This window comes from Pelodiscus sinensis, chromosome 11, assembly GCF_052426305.1.
Source record: "Pelodiscus sinensis isolate ZL-2025 chromosome 11, ASM5242630v1, whole genome shotgun sequence".
Taxonomy (NCBI): Eukaryota; Metazoa; Chordata; order Testudines; family Trionychidae; genus Pelodiscus; species Pelodiscus sinensis.
The window spans coordinates 32,715,350-32,735,058 of record NC_143062.1 but is presented as its reverse complement, the minus strand read 5'-3'; the positions used below and the strand labels follow the sequence as shown (position 1 = coordinate 32,735,058).

The window sequence follows — 19,709 nt, the reverse complement described above, 5'->3', positions numbered from 1 at the left end:
TGAGGATTTGAGTTACAATGCCCCTGACTTGCGACGCTTCCCTGGGGACCAATCGCGTCGCAAGTTGGGGGCCGCCCGTAGTGGAGAAACGCTGCAACCACTCTCCATCGTGGGAGGAGTAACTAAACCTTCCACCTCAAGATTTCTGCACCAATTTTCCACCAGCTCAGCCACACTGACTGTACTGGCAACAAGCCTTACCCTCTACAGATTTTCTTGTATTGATTCCAGCTTTGTGGGGGTCCCGCTTGCATTTTTCAAAGAGCGGAAGAAGAAACCTTTTACCCAACATGGCTGGCTAAACTGTCACCCCCAGTGCTATTCAGCAGCAAACTGCTGCACTGACAGGCCGGCTACGCCTCAGAGCACTAATGGAAGCTGGCAGGGCTTAAATTCTCACAGATTATTTCCTGGAGCCCCATGGCTCAGGGCTTCAGCCCTGCGCAGCAAGCTGGAGCTCCTGCAGATTTGAAAATATTTATTGTGACTCTGCTGAATTTAAACCTTGGGAACTGGACTCTGTCTCCGTTGGCCACTAGAAAGATGAGGGGTTAGGGGACTGCAAAACACCCCCACAAAAAGAGCTGTTCTAATCCCACTGTGTAGCTCCCCTCCTCCAATTCTCATTAACATTTCCAGTTTCAATCAGCCTTCAAATTGTCCGAAGACTCAGCTTTGAAAGTGGCTACCTCTGTGATCTCACTCAGGACAATATATCACCTTAGTGCTGAGCATGCAGTCCCCACTAATAGTTGCAATGCAATCAATGAGGGCAGGATGTTTTCACCAGGCCTTACGTATTATAAAGACATTTTTAAAACATACTCTCATGAGTAAGTCTCCTCCCTTTAAAAAAAAAAAAAAAAAAAGATTGTACTTGGCCCAGACAGTTGAACATAGTTTCTGTCCTGTAGGAAGATTCCCAATGAATAACTAGGTACTATTGCAGAAAAAAAATAAGCTTTAAACAAAAAACAACCACCACAGGATGAGAACGTTTTTTACAAAAGAGCACCACACCTCCAAGCGGTGCCTTAACACATATGTTTTTGTACTAGAAGATTTACCTAGCGTTGCTCAGGTCCTTAACTCCATTTTTGGTCTTTGGAAAATAAAATGAAAATGTTCATGCTTCATTTAATTCATTAGTCTGGGGATGAGGGGTTCAATATGCAGGCTGCCCTGGGGTGAGGAGACCAACTCCCAACCCTCTCTCAGCACAGCTGTTTGGGGCCAGATGAGAAGTGCTTCTCCATGGTTGCTGCAACTCCAGCAGCACAGCCGAGGGATGGATGGATGTCTCCTGGCTGGGGCAGGTTCAGGTTCATCTGCCCCCTGCACCTCTCAGCCAGAGTGAGGAATGCAGCAAACTGTGCACTTTCCCCTAGTTCCTTTATGAAGGGGTACAGTCAGCAATGTTCCTGTATGAATCAGGGGGGCACCTGCAGCCTCCCCCCTCGCTAAAGAGTGTCTGGGGATGAGAGGCTCAGGAGTGGGGCAGTTCTGGAAGGGTGGAACCTCCAGTTAGTCCCTTTCACCTGATTGGTGATTCTGTCTCTTGTATGTATGTTTTTATGAGGAGCAATCCTATTCTAGGCACACCCCACCTTCCTAGCACAGCCAAACCTTTACTTTAAGTTCTGGAAAGAGGAGGTTATACACCAAATTTGGTGGTCCTAGCTCTTACCATGTAGAAGGAGTTCTTGAACAAACAGACAGTCACACAAACTCTCACAAATATATTGGGGTTTAGAGGAGAGGCAATGTAGCTTAGTGGAGAAAAACACAGGCCTAGGACTCAGGAGACCAGGGCTCTAGTTCCGCCAATGCCACTGGTCTACTGGGTGACCATGCAAATTATGTCAGTCCCTGCTCTAAATCTCAGTTTCCCCATCTGTAAAGTGGGGATAATACTGACCTCCTTTGCAAAGTGCATAGGGATCTATTGACAGAAAGTTATTAATATTAACACACTTAATGAAGCCTTGCTACAGCCCTGTGAAAAAGGGGATATGTTACTTGCATTTCAGAGAGAAGTAAAGCGAGGCAAAGTGACTAGACAGGACCTAAAAAGGATTTTCTACCTCTAAGACTCTCTTCTTATTCATGGAATAAATGTCATTTAAAGGACAAAAACAAAGAGTAGGTTTAACCTTTCCCCTAGCCTGCTCTCATCTTAGCCTTGCAGTTATATTAACATAGGGCAATTGGCACCCTCCAGCTGCACTGGCTTGGAACTTACTAATAATTAGACTTCACAGTATGTTCCCAGGCTTGCTCAGTCCATCCGCCAGATGCTACTCCTACCTCCATCTGGCTGCCAAAACTAATGAACCCGCTATGAACTACTTTAAAACAGCAGTAACAACCAAGATCACCCGTCTCCGAAGGATTCTAAGCCATTATGTGCACACATGGAACAGAGGTCTACTTTAAACTATACATTTTTGTGATGCTCTACACAGACCCAGAGTTCTGCTCCAATTTTGGTTTCCACCTTTCCTTTGGGCTGTCACAGCCTCTAAACCTGTTCTCTTTCTTTCCAGCAATGTCACCAAGCAATGTATTATTCTCAATATAGGATCAGGCACTTACTCTATGAGGTCCGGCATTCTGCCCAAATCTTATACTTCAGAAGAAGCCTGGAGGTGGGGCTTTGGCAAACTGGAATGCTATATGTGGAGGGGTTGCATTCTTGTTGATTTCTTCGCTGTTCAATTTTTCATTTTGAAAAATATCCCAAAGGTCATGCCCACTATAAGTCTGTATAGTTTGAACCTCTTTAGTCCAGCACCGTCAGGACCTGACCAGTGCCGAACCAGAGAATTTGCCAATGACAGGGAGGTCAATATTGTCTAGCAGAATTACCAACACTACCACCTCTTAGAAGTCATTTAGGCATAAATTAGAGCTAAATAACACAGAATACTGGCAGCCTGGACTAGTGGCTGTAAACAAACTTTATGGGACCACGGGAAACTTGGCCACATCTATAATTAGTGGACATCCAGCTAACTAAAATCATGCTGGACAATGGATGTTGCTAGACCAGAGAGTGCTGGACTAGAGAGGTTCAACTTGTACTTCAAATCTAAACCGTTGGTGCAGCAAACTTGCTAGTTACAATGCTTAAAATAAGGTGTTAATACACATAGGAAACATTTCAATGGCCACATAACGCCTATGGGTCATGCACATCAGTCACTGACCCTGACATGGGTTGGCCAGTTATAAAGGGAATCCAAGTGTGCCCGGAGACTTGAGACCCAAGCTCAATAACTCATAGCCAAAAAACATGACTGTTTTGTTGGAAATTCTGACATCTCAGAAATTTGTTTTCATTCCAAATCAGAATTTAAAGTTGAAATCTCAAAATCTACAACTGAATGGAAATGCCAAACATTTTCATTGTAATACAAAATATAATCCATATTAAATACTACATATAAATGTAAAATATTTAATACAAGTCATCAAAGTGAAATTAAAGAAAACATTTTGACTTTGCCCCTCTGAAAAAGTAAACATAATTCATCTGGAAACTCTACCATTAAAAATTCTCTGATATCAACAAATTCCCATAAATAATCAATTTTGACAAGACTGTATTTTCTAATGCAAAACTGTCCTGTTATCCATTTTTCAACAACGTCTATTGGATGCCCCTCTCCTCTCTTCTTAGGGAAGAAATCTGCTGCACAGCTGTTTGGGACAAAACCCTTTCAGAACAACACAGGGGCATGGTTCTTCTGCTTGGCAGTTTACAGTATACAGTACTGATTGAAGCACTAGTTCCTATCACAAGATCTCAGAACAGGTAAAACTGAGGGGACCTATAAGCCATTTCCTCCAATGAAGTAATGGTTCATGGTAGCACAAACCATTCAATTCAGGATGGTGACTGACTAGAATATGGATGATAACAGTTCTGTGAATGGATGGAGCATGGAGAAATGATGGATCCGATAAAATAATATTGGGGACAGGAAGACTGAAAGTGACATGATGGATGAAAATCCAGAGAGAGAGGCTAAATCCAGCCTTGCTATCCATGGGCATAATGGCACAAAAGTCAATAAAGGTGACTAGTTCATGCTACTGCAAACTGTTATTGTATCGAATCTTCTTACACCAGGGCTGGGTTTGGCCTTTTGTCAACATTTGCCATTATTTGAGTGTCCCGCAAAGAAACCTCCGTTGGCAGCTGGCTCTTGGGATGGGACTCAGAGCTAATTGGGTACCTTATAATCTAATGCCTAGGGCTTATTCTTGATGAAAGAATCATTAAATGTGCTTTTGCACTAATATTTCACCATGGCAATATAAAAAACACTCCTTCCAGGCTAAAAAAGATTTATCTACCAATATGACATCAATTCCCCTAAGTCCTGTCAATGTTTTGCCAATGCATGCCTGCACCTCAAGGATGAGATCTCAGGGTTGAAGTTGTCTCTCAAAAGTCAACTCAAGTCAGTTCAGTCAAGCAGTATTGCCTCATGACCGGTCACCCAGTGACATCTGTTCCTCTCCAAAGTTCTCCCCTTCTTCTCCACTGCCACCTTCCCCCAACTCCACATGTATTACATCCAGCTTAATGCTTTTGCTCCAGGCTATTATACTCCAAGTCGCTGTGTCTGATTATGTATTCAAACCCCAATCATTTTTCCTTCCCTTCTCCCGCACCCTCAAAAAATAGCATATAAGCTGCAGTGAAGACTTCTCCGTGCTTAGCCCACACATAGGGCCATAACTAAAATATAGGACACATGGATTTACTCCACCCTTGGGACTCCATGGCCAGCTCACATGGACAGCAACATGATTTCTATTAAGGACATTTTAGATACAGGCAATTTTTAGAACCATCTGTGTCAATGGTTAAATATGACTGATTGTGTCACCTACTATGTTTAAGGTTACAAAGCTGGTTCTTGCTCATTACACTACCCTGCATAGCCGCTCAGAGACCTAGAGCAGCCTCCTGTATTCTTAATTGGAGGACAGTCTCAGAGGTGTATAATTGAGGAAGGAGCTATTGATTGCATCATGCTCTCCAACTGCTTGATCAGCAAAGTGCTGATCATTACGAGGCACTTTACAAAGAGGAATAAGGGAGATCACCCATGTGGCTTGAACCTTACTGAGCATCATTCCAGTTCAAGCAATGCAATGTCTACATTCCACCTGGGCAAATGAACAGCTTCCCCAGTGCTCCAGGTGGACCACTAGCTAGCCAGAGATGCACATGCAACAAGCCACCTTTGCTTCCAGTGCACTGAGCACAAGCACATTACTGAATTCACTGATCATGAACTCCCCCTACTAGGGCTGGTATCCTTGATATAGATAGGGTTGCCAGGTGTCTGGTTTTGAACCGGACAGTCCAGTATTTGAGCTTTCTGTTCAGGAAACAAATCGAGAAAATATAAATATCTGGTATTTTCTAAATAAGAGGTAATGTAGATTGTGATGTAATGTGTCCAGTATTTTTGTTGAAACCATCTGGAAACCCTAGATATAGAGCACAGCAATCAATCAGCAAAGCCACTGAACAAACCAATGGGAGCTTACAACAATTGAATGGTAGCTCAATCTGTGTCATGGGCATAAAACAGTGAAACTCAGTTCACTGCAGAGTCAGAGTAAATAGATTCAATCGGATTTAGTAATACAGAGTCAATAGAATTTAGTAATTTAGCAGCAGAAGCAGCAACTTCTCACATTCTAATGGAAGAAACCTGAGACTGGAAAAAAGGGCTGTAAAGGGACTAGGAATTAGAAAGGTTAAGGGTATGATACAGGCAGGGGCAGATGACGATTTTGTGGGGCCCAGGGCAGCACAATTTCACGGGGCCCCCCCCTTTGACATGGCACATGCGCAGTGGCGCCACAGCGCATGTGTGGGACTTCTTGAAGCGCGGGGCCTGGGGCGGCCGCCCCACTCACCCTGCCCTATATCCGCCCCGGATACAAGCAACGCCTCATGTCTCTATGAATGGAACTATACAATGTGGCTGGCCTTGGCCTACGAATGGAATGACACTGGCAACATTTTGGGAAAAGGCTGTACTCACAAATGAAAAATGCTTTCATGGTTGTGGCTGTAAGAAAAAGAGACAGAGACAAACCCTATGGCCAGGGGAGACAAAGGTAAGGAATTTCAACTGCAGAATTGCACTGACACTCACAGTATGAATATCCTTCTCTCAGACTGCACACATTTATATGCAGTTCACTTAGAGTTCAGAACCTGGAAGGCACACATTAGAAAGTGGCATATACTATGCAGCATCACTCATGTTCTGCCAAGCAAGAAATCCAAGCTAAGACAGGCAGCTAGAGTGAGCTAATCATCATAAAGAACACAGGAAATATTGCTGGAGGAAAAACATAAGAACAATTCAAGAGATGTGCATATCTGGGGCAGTCTCTTTTGTGGTGCAAAACCAAAGGTGTTTGGCAAAACTGAATTTGCTGAGTCAATTAAATAAGAAAATAACTTAAAGAACCCCATTTTACAGGGAGTCATTCTTCAAACTATAACCACATTTTTAAATGAAGCCTTGGATGATGGTACAGTCAATAACATTACAGGCTAAATATCGTCACCCAAAAGATAGTCTCCCCAGATTTTAAAATTCTGCCTGAAGTGTTTTTGCAATCAAGTTTTAAGAATGTGGGCTGACAGTTCACAAGCTTCTTTTGAAAATGGTTCTGTTTTTATACATTTTAAGGCCATAAGGAACTATTATGATCATCTAGCCTGATACCTTGAATTACACAGGCTTCAACTTTCTAAAAGTATGTGCTGGCTGACCCAGAAGATACGGACTGAATGCAACAGGAATTATCGGGTGAAAGACATCTGCTTTTAGTTAAAAAATAAAAATGAAGTGAGGTAAAACCCATCACATCCCTGGGTAAATCATTCCACAGGCTAATTACCTCAATTTAAAATGTGTACCTTATTTCCAAGCTGAATTTTCCCCAGCTTCAGCAGAATGTGCGTACACATGTGTGTGTGTAATGACCAAGTACTATTTTAAAAATACAAGTACTTTAACAAGCTCAATTTTCAGAAGTCATCTCCAATTCTGAGTCTGCAAATATTTCCAAATACAATCTAAAGCACTCTAACCACTGAAGACTTGACTGCATACAGAAATCAGACCTTATTAAATGTGCCTGCCATTATTTGCACTAATCAAAGTGAAAATGGAGGCTGAGCTTATGCTCTTTTGAAAAAAAAAATCAAGGTTCAAATATTTTATGATACTGTTTAGAGAAACAAGTTAAAAGAGGTTAACTGAGGCAGCTAGTTCAGTGTGACTGTACAGTACCTGTCTGCAAAGCATGTTTCTTGATTTCATTCCTCATGACCCTTCCATGGGGAAAACACAAAACAATGCCATTGTAGCACTATCATTATTAATTATAGTCAACATTTGGACTTTGCTGCCAAAAGGTAAAGGCAGTTACTGATTCAGGCTCTGGAGCATCCACGTGCTCATGGAAGTCGTCGCTTACTTGAATTGATGTTCTCTGGAGCTGCGGATCTTGGAAGAAAATCGTTCTGCCAGTTTCTCCAGACTCCTGGAGTACTCCAGCTCTATCTCAGCCTTTCTGCGGAAGAACTCCTGGAGGTCCTGCAGCAGCTGCAGCCGGGATTCGGATTGTTGTTCCAGACATTTGAACTGTTCCACCAATTGGGTACGGATTTCTGAACACACACAACAAAGAGAAGAAAGAAAGAAGTATTACACAAGCCAAACACAACAGATCGTATATGAGAATGGTCTCGGCTTGCTTTGCCCCAAGCCTTCCAGTCCTTACTTTCTAGAGTAAAACTCCCACTAAAGGGCTCAACACCCAATCCAAAGCCCTCTGAAATTAATGCTAGTCTTTCCACTGACTCCTTTCACACTGTATTGGGTCCAGACTTCAGGATTTCTTAATCAGTCTCATATGAAACCTTATTCCTTGTAGAATATACAAGTATGGCAAATATATAAGAGACTGGTCTAAAAGCCTTCCAGTTGTCTGAGGTCATTAGAAATGCGTACCCCTATTTTTTCCTAGCACTTTCCTATACTTAAGATAGGCAATAACACTGATACCTATTGACAAATGTTGACTTCCTAACAGTTACTATATTAGGAGAAAAAAAACATATTGATGCTTCCCTTCAAATACAAGGTCTTTATTTTTATTAATTTCCCCAATATAACCATTGGTCAATTAGCATTTTAAATGAATTGTATAGTGTGTTTTGGCTGAGAAAGAAGAGAAGGTTCAGAACCCTTTTCGACCCCTCCAAATGTGAGCTCCTAGAACCCTGTGAAAATGGTTGGTTTAATGATGATTTGCAGAAGTGTGGTCATGTGAGTCTTCAGGATCCAAGTGACTGATACACAATGAGTAGCCCTGTGGCACCTTAGAGACTAACAAAAATATCTATATAGTATCATGAGCTTTCGTGGTCAAAACCTACTTCTCCAGCTCATCGAAGAAGTGGGTTTTGCCCACAAAAGTTCATGATACTATATAGATATTTTTGTTAGTCTCTAAGGTGCCACAGGGCTACTCGTTGTTTTTAAAGTTATGGACTAACATGGCTACCCTTCTGAGACTGATACACAATATATTAAATAGAAATGCACTGGAAGGAGGTATACATGTGCAGGTGCACATATGTGAGAGACATAGAATGTGAAATCTCACACTTATCACAATGGTATCTTAGCACCTGTTGTATCCTATATGAATTAATATTCTTTAAGAACTAGATCAACCTGTGCTTTAATCCTGACACTGATCTAGATCCATCTGTAGCTGATAACATCATCCATATTAAGTATTATATCCTCTTCAGCAAATCAGAACTACTGTCTGTGAAGTCTATTTCACAGGATGTATCTCCTTTTGATATGCTGGAGAAGTACAGTTTCCTTTTACCATTTTCTTTTTCACAGGACTTATGCTGTGAAAGATCAATTGCATTTTTTCCAGCTCCCAGTTCTTAGCTTCTTACATAACATAACCAAACAGGCCTGATTCTTGGAAGCTAAGCAAGAATAATTGGCATAGGGAAAATAAGGCTCACTGAACCTATTTAAGCCATTTCCCTCTCTGTGCAAGACAAGCATTATAGCATCTGCGGCAATGGGTAGGAGGAAAACAAACCTTCCAATTGCTGCGAAAACATCTGAAAGGCTTAGAGCCAAGGATTTTTGTTAATGGTTCTCTAAAGGGGTGAAAAGTCTCAGAAGACTGTGAGCCGGAAGTGGCTGTTCTGTTTCAGATGCTGCAATTTAGCTTGCTTTCTGGTTGGCGGAGAGAGCCCTTAAAGGAGAAAATAGACAGAGGGAGCTGAAAGGGAGATGGAAGAAATAGGTTGGATAGTAAGAAAAATTCTACAGAGTAACAACAATTAGAGCCTGCAGCACAGACTCCTAAAGGAGGCAGCTGCACAGTGAAGTGTCTAACAAAGGAGGCTAGAATCAGAGACTGCAGATGAAAATATTTAATGAGATTAGCGTCTGGCTCCTTGTCTTGTGGGGGATCAAGACTGTTTCCTAAAGGTATGTCTACACTGCAACGGGGAGCATGCCACCCAGCCTGGGCTGACAAACATTTGCTAGCTCTGCCCAAGCTTGTGTGCTAAAATTAGCAATGTGGATGTTGTGTGGGATGGGTGGTACTATAGGCTACCCACCCAACTAGAAGCCTGCCCAACCCAGGCTGAGAGCTTGCTTCCAGCTACACAGACATACCATAATGCAGTGGTCCCCAACCTTTAGAGGCTCCCGGGCGCCCGGGAGGTGGGGCCACTCAAACGCCGGGCGCCCAGGAGGTGGGGGCCACTCACGCGCCGGGCGCCCGGGGGCGGGGCCGTGCGTCCGGGGGCACACCAGGGGACTGGGATGCCCTTGCACCCGGCGCCAGCGTGTGCCCTAGGGCCGGGGCTGAGGCCGCCTGAGCGCCTTGTGCCGTGGGCCCGGGGCCGGCGCTGCCGCCCGAGCCACGTGCCTGGGGCCGGCACCAGCGCCGCTCGAGCACCACGTGCCCGAGCGCCCGCATGTGTCCCGGGGCTGAGGCCGCCTGAGCGCCGCGCACCCAGCGCCGGTGCGTGTTGCGTGCCTGGGGCCAGCGCCTCCCGTGTGCCGGGGGCGGGGCCGGCCCAGGTTGTTGGCGGGCGCCCACGAATGCCCCAGCAGGCGCCATGGCGCCCGCGGGCACCGCGTTGGGGACCACTGCCATAATGTAAGGGGACAGAATTTCAAAGCTAAACATACACAACTGGGTGTACCTACACCTGTGCACGCTGTAGGCAAATACACGTGGACAGGGCCAGAGGGGTGTTTTACCTGGCATGTACATGTGCAACTATCCAATTTGTGTGTTCAAGCCAGGTATTCACAAATGCAGACAGATATCTGCATGTGTATAAATATGTCAAGGCCCGTATTTCCCCAGTAGAGATGGCATGAAGAAATGTCCTGCATGGTGCAAGAGAACCCCATGACCCATTTTAGCCAAACCATCTGTAGAAATTTTAAAAATACTGAGAATATTTTTGTAATACATAATGCATTTGTACAGAGATCTGTGTACTGAGGGTTTTTTTTTAGCTGCCTGCATGCAAGTTGAATAGGATGAGCCTGTATACCGTACATTGCTAAAAGCTAACAACCGAGTACAGTATTAAGCCTATATCCTCCACATCCCATGTGCTGAGTTGGAATTCTCATCTCCCTACATCATCACTCTCAGGTATAGCCTGTGACAGAGGGACACAGCTCATACTAAGGGATTGCATTGCAGGAGCATCTCAGGGAAAGGCATTATGTTTATTATTATCCACAATTCCCTCCCTTCTCCATTGCTCCAGAGGGTGCAATAAATTGCTGCTTGTCTAATATCAGCCTAAGCGACTACAATCACCCACACCCAACCCTCTCCCTGGTATTAGCTAAATTCTCCCCTTACTCTGGAGGACTAGAAATTTACAAACCAACTCTCCTGCAGTGGCTCAGCTCTGCAGCCCAGTGTATTTGGGGATGGAGCCAACAATCCCACATCACCTGCTTCTTATTACTCCATCCGCCCTGAGCAGTTTTGTAGGCTGAAGGGTGATTCAACCCTCAGTCTAAACTATTAGGACAGCCACAACTGCACAGTACAATGGACCCTGATTCCGATTGCCTTTGGGTGATAGTGCAGTGTAAACAGTAACAATTAACTCACTACAGATGTATTTACTCTCAAAGTTAATGAGAAATATGTGGATTTAAAAAAAAAAACTGTAGCCCTGAGTCTCCGCTGATAACTCTCATCGATGTAGTACAAATAAAATCAAAGTTCAGCTGATTTACACTAGTAGAGGATCTGGTCCAACTTCTTTTTGCAGGTTTACCCTTTTGAAGTCAGTGAAGTTGCATCCACACCACCATGAGTCAACTTGCCCATGCATCAACACCACAGGCCATGTTACATTCCATCATGACAACACCCCAAGTAGAACAGATATCAAAAGCCTCAACATAGGCACTATGCTAAGCACATCTGAACACCCACACGCACACAAAGGGAGCAGAAATGCAATTTGTCGTTATTGGAAAAACTGCTGCATCAAGGCTCATTGAACTGATTGGCCTGAAATTTCATTTCAACAGCACATCTCACAGGCTTCATTATCAGCAAAGTGGCATATTGGCAAGGCAATGAAGGAAGATCGATATTTTGGGAGGCTTATGTAGTTTGAATACTTTGGTACATTGAACATAAAGTTTGGGCTTTTCAGTACTAACAGCACAAAGTGGAAGGATTTCCTAGAAAAAATGATATGTTGGTAGAACTAACGTGGACATTTTTAGCTTCCTCCATACCTGCCTAGAAGGCTCTTGGCAATTTTGTTTCTCCCTGCAGACCTAAAGCAAACCCAGCAAGAACCTTCTGGATGGGGGTGGGGGGTTATCACTTCAATATCCATACAGAAAAAAATCAAAAGTTTTCAGCAAAAATGTTCAATTTTTTTGTTAGAAATTTTTAACTAGAAGAATGTCCTATTTTTTTAACAAGCTCCAGTAAACTTCATTTCTTGAGCTCCAGTGCATTCCTAGCAAGATCATCGTCAGCTTACACACAAAGAAGAGACTAATTAACATAAGGAGACCTTTGTGGCTGACAGTGGTTTTCTTTTTTGTTGTTGTTGTTGTTTTTTAATATCTGTTCTTGTTGTCTCCGGTGACCTAACAGAAAGCATGAAAAACAACGACAGCTGAGGGAGGGGAAAGAGTGTCTATATCAGAAAAAGCCCCAAATATCAGGACTGTCATTATGAAATGGGGACAAATCATCCCCAATGCCACAAAACTTGGAGAACCTCCTGCAAAGGGTCAGCATCCTCTCCTTCCACTGACAGAAATTAAAGGTACATAGTGTTCTGCCTGAAGTGGCGGGAAACAGCCAACATGTGGTTCGTGGTACTTTGCTGATGGGATCCCTCTATGCCTGCAGCAGTAACTGTACTTTCTAGCTGTACTGGGTCCAGACCATATTGCGCTAAAATGTCAGAGACGGCATGAACCAACAGCATAGCCTAAACTCAAAGGCTACGTCTAGACTGGCCCCGAATTCCGGAAGAGGCATGCAAAGCAGGTAAGTCAGAATAGGGAAATCCGCGGGGGATTTAAATAAACATGTCCGCCGCTTTTTTTCCGGCTTGGGGAAAAGCCGGAAAAAAGCGTCTAGACTGGCACGATCCTCCGGAATAAAGCCCTTTTCCGGAGGATCTCTTATTCCTACCGGAATTAGGGGCCAGTCTAGACATAGCCAAAGGGAGATAAACAGACTTTGGTTTGAAAAGTTGCTAGTTGGGAACATCTGCTGTTTGATGGGCAGGCTAGGCTTTCTCCCTGGTTCCTTCTCTAAAGTCAGCAAAATAGACCTCTAATGACAACAACAGTCACAGCAATCTAAAAATACTGTCTAAACACACAGAGCATGAAATCGGCATATCACCAAAAGGAAGCTCAATGACCCGTACCAAGGTAATATAACAATATAATTTCAACATCTCAAACAACATAAGAGAGAGAGAGCCCACAAGTATACATATATGTGTGTAGATAGGGTGTGTTTGGATGCTAGTCCTCAATCTTTTGGAAATGTCAAGAAGTCATAGTACTTTGCAAGTCTGGAACAAAATCCTATATTAATCCTGTTAGGATAAGATGATCAACAAGAACAGCCATTTTGCACTATGCCATTAATACCGAATACCTCCCAATCTATCAGGCTTTGTTTCCTACCATGTACCAAACTCAAAAGAACTTGCCGCCACCACCACTTCTGTTTCTGCTGTGGGAGCCTATGTTGCTGGGTGCTAATTGTTTATCAAAAGATGACTGCTAAATATTTCATAGAAAGTTTGACTTGCAATTACTGGTGGCCACAGTAAAAATCCTCCCCAAAAAATCAACATCCATATGCAATATATGGAACTATTCCTGGCTCATGCAATATGCTGATTTCATGTTCTGAAATAATCAGACACAGAATCATGTACGGTGGCCATATATCCTATTTTGGCCGGGAGATCCCCTTTTTAAGCCCCACTCCATATATTCTTTTTTGGAAAAACTACATTTGCTCCATTTGCTCTTAAAGAGTACATCTCGTTAGGTGCACAGATGAACATTCGGGGCTGCCAACTAGTGGATATTTGATCAGCTTGGACGTATTTCTATGCATCTGCCAGCTGTCAGGAAAATAATTTTATCTGATGGGGATTTAACATGGATCTAAAGATTTATACATTGTAGTCGGCAAGAGTAAGTCTCAGGTCCGACACTGGGTTCCCAAAGTACAAAGGACGTCACACAGGTATCTGTCAAACACACAGGCTACGTCTACACTGGCCCCTTTTCCGGAAGGGGCATGGTAATTTTTGAGATCGTAATAGGGAAATCCGCGGGGGATTTAAATATCCCCCGTGGCATTTAAATAAAAATGTCCGCCGCTTTTTTCCGGCTTTTAGAAAAGCCGGAAAAGAGCGTCTACACTGGCCCCGATCCTCCGGAAAAAGCGCCCTTTTCCGGAGGATCTTATTCCTCCTTCAAAGTAGGAATAAGATCCTCCGGAAAAGGACTTTTTTTCCCGGAGGATCGGGGCCAGTGTAGGCGCTCTTTTCCAGCTTTTCTAAAAGCCGGAAAAAAGCGGCGGACATTTTTATTTAAATGCCGCGGGGGATATTTAAATCCCCCGCGGATTTCCCTATTACGATCTCAAAAATTACCATGCCCCTTCCGGAAAAGGGGCCAGTGTAGACGTAGCCAAACAGTTTATTTCTTGACAGCTAACCGCTGTGTCCCATAAATGGAAGAACAACATAACAAAGAAGCGGCATATCTTATGTCCCTTTCTGCAAGCCTAGGACCCCGGGTAGGCTGCGGACGAAGTAGGAGGTTGTCTCAGCTTCCGAGGCACCGGTACCCAAAGCCCATCGATGAGGTCCAATTTGCTAGGCTCTGAGGCAGCCTTAAATACAGTTTTCCTGCCCTGTTTGGCAGTTTGGAAATTTCCAGGGCTTACTCATTAGTGCTGATGTAGAGCTTAGCTGTTAATTATCGATCTGGATCTTCTTGTCCTTTGGCCCTGTTTATGTGATCAGTATGTTAGGGTAAACAGAATTGTTTATGCGTTCTTGCCCTTTACCCTTATCTTATACTTGTTCTTGCTATACTGGCAACAATGCTTATCTTAAGTGGCGTATGTTCCCAAAGACTTGCTTCTCGCTCATCAGATGTAGGGAAAAGGGAAAGGGGGGAAAGAATGCAGGCCTCACCACCCCTAAACTAGCACGTACAAAGTTCTTCCACAATTGACCACTACATACATGAAGATCTCTAATGTTAAAAGGTTTGCATGTCCACCAGCTGAAGATGCTGCAGCATACCCATTTCCACAATTTAAGTGAAAACCAACAAAAACTGTTTAATATACAATAGTGGTCTGCCCACCAACAAACAAGTGCACCACAGACGTGTGTGTGTGAGGTATTGGGTCACTAAGTGGCTATTGAAGCAGAGACTGCAAAGGTGTCTTGTGGTTGGGGTTATGACAAGATTGCCTTGTGGGTGCGTGTTGGGGTTTTTTTGCATTTGCAAAGGTGAAAACCGTAAATGCTAAGGCTCAGGCTGTCATCCACCAGAAGAGGGACAGAAAAGAAAATCCAAGGAGCTACAAAATCAAGTGTGAGAACAGTGTCTTTTGCATATGCATGTAGCCTCTTACGGTGAATTAACAACAAACTCCAGGATCACCCACTTTCTCTACTTCTGTACTTATTTGCTGGGAACCTGCTCAATTAAGTTGCTGCTCACTGGCAAGCTAGAAATTACAAGTTAAAGCAGCTGTTTTAACAGATGTGCATAGAGCTACTGGTGCATCTGCAGTATATTCCACAGTCCATTTGTTTGACTTAGACCGGTTGATTTGAGAAGATCCACAGCACAATCAAGCAGTCTGTGTCATTTTTGCTGGAGCAGGGAAGGGAGGTTCTCTCTCATGCTCTTGCTAGTCGAAGAAATGCTGGTGGACCAATATTTGCTCCAAACATGCAGTCTCTTGTTTTCTGAGCAACTTCTATGGGGATCCAACACCCAACCCACACATTATTGGGCATCACTGCCATCATGCTGTTGTACCAGACGTGGGCTAGTCACAGAGCTTGCTTATACACACCAGCTGTGTTCATCATAAGACCTGGCAGAACGCTAAAGGATATGGCTGAAGTAAGCAGCTTATAAACAATGCTCCCTGGTGGCTGAATGGTATAATACAGTTAAGCTTTCCATTACATCTCTCGCTTTACGCTCCACATTTCTATCCTTTACAATACAGGTTAAACCTCTCTAATCTGAAGACCCTCTGGTCCAGCAATGGACCACAGATGTTGCTGGACCAGAGAGCCCTGGGAGTGGGGGCCAGCCAGGAGTCCTGTGGCGGGGGGCCAGCGGTGGAGAGCCAAGCTGGGCTGGGAGCACAGCTGGGTCGAAAGCCTAGCAGGGTCAGCATCTGTGAGCCCAGCCCACCCTAGGTCAGTGAGAGGGAGACCAGTGACCAGGGGCACAGCCTGGGTCAGCAGCAGGGGGGGGCCAACAGCCAGGAGCCTGGCCCGGGCTCAGGACCAGTCAAGTCCCAAGGGTGCCAGGCCAGGGAGGCTCAGCTGTATTTACATTATCAAGCTGCCTTTCAAGTTCAGTATACAGTAATTCCTCATATAACACTATAGATATGTTTCAGAAAATGATCATATTAAGTGAAAACGTGTTATGTGGGGTCAATTTTCCCAAATAATGGAAAAGGTGGGGGTTGCGTTTCAAGCATTGGTGTCTGCTGGTACCGGGACATAAGGTTGGGGGAGAAAGGGGACTGGGTTACAGCAGGGAGGAGAAGAGAGGAGAGGAGAGGAGGAGAGGGATTGGGTTGGGAGTATGCCCCTGTGATGGGTCTGCCAGGACCCGCACTGTGTCCAATGAAGGGGGAATGGCGCGGTGAGCGGCGAACCCTCTGCTGCTTTGCAGGGAGACGGGGGAAGCCCCACACAGCCTCCGGCGATGGGCCGGCTGGGGAAATCGTGTTATTCTGGAGATGGTCGTGTAATTCAAAAAAAGTTCCCTAAAAAAAAAAATGTGCTATTGCGAAGATGTGTTAAGCGGGCACATGTTAAATGAGGAATTACTGTATACCACTCTGTTAAATGTCTCTGTATTGTACTGGTTTTCTAATTATATGACTAGAAAAACATAACAAGCTTGGGCATCCGGCTGTCCATTAGTCAGGACTAGTTATGGTCAGTTTGGAATCGTTGAGTCATCTTCTTGTTCTGCTTCTATGTTTGCCCTGTTGACTGTAGGGGTCAATGGTTTCTGATAAACCATCCACCATCAGCCTCCAAAACATACTATTTGGATGTGCTATGCTTTTTGTTCAGATCAGCTGGAGTTGTTCATATCAAATTGGGTGGAGAAAAAGAATGGACATGGTTGCCAGCTTCTAGACCTGGCTGTTCACTCAGAGTTTATAAGCTTTTTAAAAAATTTGATTTGGCAGTTCTTCGTGTCTGGCCACTTAGGAAATAGGCTCTTTTCCAGAGTTGGGCAGTAGTTCTGTGTTGTCTCCCCTTCAGCAGTTGGGATGCACTATACCATGCTGATCTCAGAAGAGTGAGAAAGGGATCTTCTTGCTGCAGGATTTTTTTGGCTGTCTGTACAGTTCTCTCAGCCTCTCCATTTGCTTGTGAATAATGGGTGTTGCTATTAATATGATCCAAATGAAATATGATTTTGAACAATTTAAACTTTGCTGCAATGAACTGTGGTCCATCATCCATGATACAAGTCAACTGCCTGGCTGCTTTGATATGGCATATAAAATGTCCACATTTCATGCATGTTTTACATTGTGTGCCTATGCCTGGATACACATCATTTCTTGGGATATGATTTTTTTCCCACACCTTTTGCATGTATGTTAGAATTTATCCCCAAGGGAGTTCTCACCTTGCCTCAGGGTTCTTTGATAATTATTTTTAACACTCAAGAGTCTGTTTTTAGCTTCTAAGCTAGTTTCAGGTTTTTCAAGTTACTCCTGCTTTTTGTTTTGTTGTTTGACTGATTCTGACCGTTTTGTTATTTATATAGCAATATCTAGGGTTACATTTCTCTTCAGTTATAGCTGCTATGAAATGCTTTTAACCTGCTAATCCAATAACCAGCCTCTGTCTGTGATTTTAGGGAATTCAAAACACAAATATATTATTTTTCAGCCAATGTATACCATACTCTTATAAAACATTCCACATTTTCCCCTGGATCTGGAATTCTTCTGTTGGAAACATTCACTTGTATTAATGACATTTCTCTGAGGTATAAACTTCTAACAGTCATCTTTTGTGACTTTTTCAATATAGTCAAAGGATTTTGCTGTTAGCTTCTCCATAGCATAAGTGGAAGATGATTATCTGTATATCTCCAGTTTCTTTGAGGAGCTTGGCAGCAGTGCAACATCCTGCAAAATACTGTTACTGGTTTCGGAGGGTACGTCTAGACTACATCCCTTTTTCGGTAAAGGGATGTAAATTAGGCATGTTGATATTGCAAATGAAGCTGGGATTTAAATATCCCACATTTCATCTGCATAATGGCTGCCACCACTTTTTTTTCCGAAACGGGGCTTTTTTGAAAAAAAACCCCAGCAGTTTAGATGGCGATCTTTCAAAAATAAAACCCTTTTTCGAAAGATCCTGTAAAACTTGTTTTTTTAAGAGTACAGGATGTTTTGGAAAATGGGTTTTATTTTCGAAAGATCCCCATCTAAACTGCCGTTTGTCTTGAGGAGGGGTTTCCCCGAAAAAGCCCCGTTTCGAAAAAAAGCAGCGGCCACCATTATGCAAATGAAGTGCGGAATATATAAATCCCAGCTTCATTTGCAATATCAACATGCCTAATTTACATCTCTTTACCGAAAAAGGGATGAAGTATAGACGTACCCTGAAGATTTATCAAACCTGAAATTCTCTACAGCACTGAAAAGTAGCATGTTGGTGAATTCCTGCAACTTTTGTTGATTTGTTCCTGCTGTTTGCAACTTCTGTGCTGTTCTTCATTTACTCCTGACTCCATGTCATGTTCCTCTGTGCAGGTATGGACTGGCTATGGAGCTTACTGATGCATGCCAGATGTGTTCATCACAAGATCCTTTAATGTTCTGCCAAGTACAGCTAAGGTTTATTTAGATAAGGTATTTTACACAGTGTTAGCTAGTGGCTAAATCAGGGGTGGGCAATAATTTTTGACAGGGTGCCACTCCAAGATTTTGGAAAGTGGTCGAGGGCTGCACTCTTCCATGATATTAATGGAGGAGGTGTGGGGTGTGGCATGGAGGTTGGATGCAGAAGAGAACTTGAGGCAAGAGACTGGGGTACAGGAGGGAGTGTGGGGTCTGAGAGGGAGTTTGGGTGAAGGAGGCAGTTGTGACCTAGGGCAGGGGATTGGGATGCAGGATTTTGGGATGTGACCTAGGATAGGAGGGGCTTATGATCTGGGGCAGGAGATTGGGGTGCCAGATCTAGACTCAGTTCAGCATTTGACAGTTGGGCTATAATGGGCCAAACCAAAACCCAGATGGAAATGGCTCAAAGTTCCGCATTGAGGTTCTCAGGAGTGAATACACCAAGTTAGAAAAAAGGGGCCTTATTGCTTCAGCTCTTTCTTATACAGCACTGCTATTGATTAGAGGCCAACAAGATGCTACATCCATTGGATACAAAATAGCATGGCTCTCTCTAACCTATTCTGTATACTTCATTTATTCAAATAACACCACCATTTCCAACTTTGAAAGATGTCCTCATGGAGTTAGCTGCACATGCATTGCCTACCTCAGCTTCTCCTCCTAGCTACATCTGACCTGCATCGGATGTAAAAAACGCACTACCACCAAGAAGCATCAGAAAAGCAAAGAATTTCTAGGATCAGAGGCTAACAGTGGCTTGTAGTTGAGGCAAACTCTGCACAGCTCCTGTCCCAGAGAGGGACAGGCTGGTGAACCTGAAAGGCGCTCTTATGACTTATCTAGTGCATCTACGGCCTACACAAAATGAGAATCCCAGCACTTGTCTCAACAGCAGGACGTACCAAGAC

General features: G+C 43.7%; 1 protein-coding gene across 3 annotated transcripts in view; it reads right to left on the bottom strand.

Annotated features, from left to right (window-relative positions):
- Nucleotides 1-19,709, bottom strand: part of SRGAP3 (SLIT-ROBO Rho GTPase activating protein 3) — a 243,974-nt gene that overhangs the window by 107,599 nt on the left and 116,666 nt on the right. For all 3 annotated transcript variants that reach the window (XM_075938717.2, XM_075938718.2, XM_006132813.5), the window contains one exon: nucleotides 7,528-7,720. In XM_075938717.2, the coding sequence (XP_075794832.1) occupies nucleotides 7,528-7,720 (193 nt within the window). The remainder of the gene's footprint in view (nucleotides 1-7,527; nucleotides 7,721-19,709) is intronic.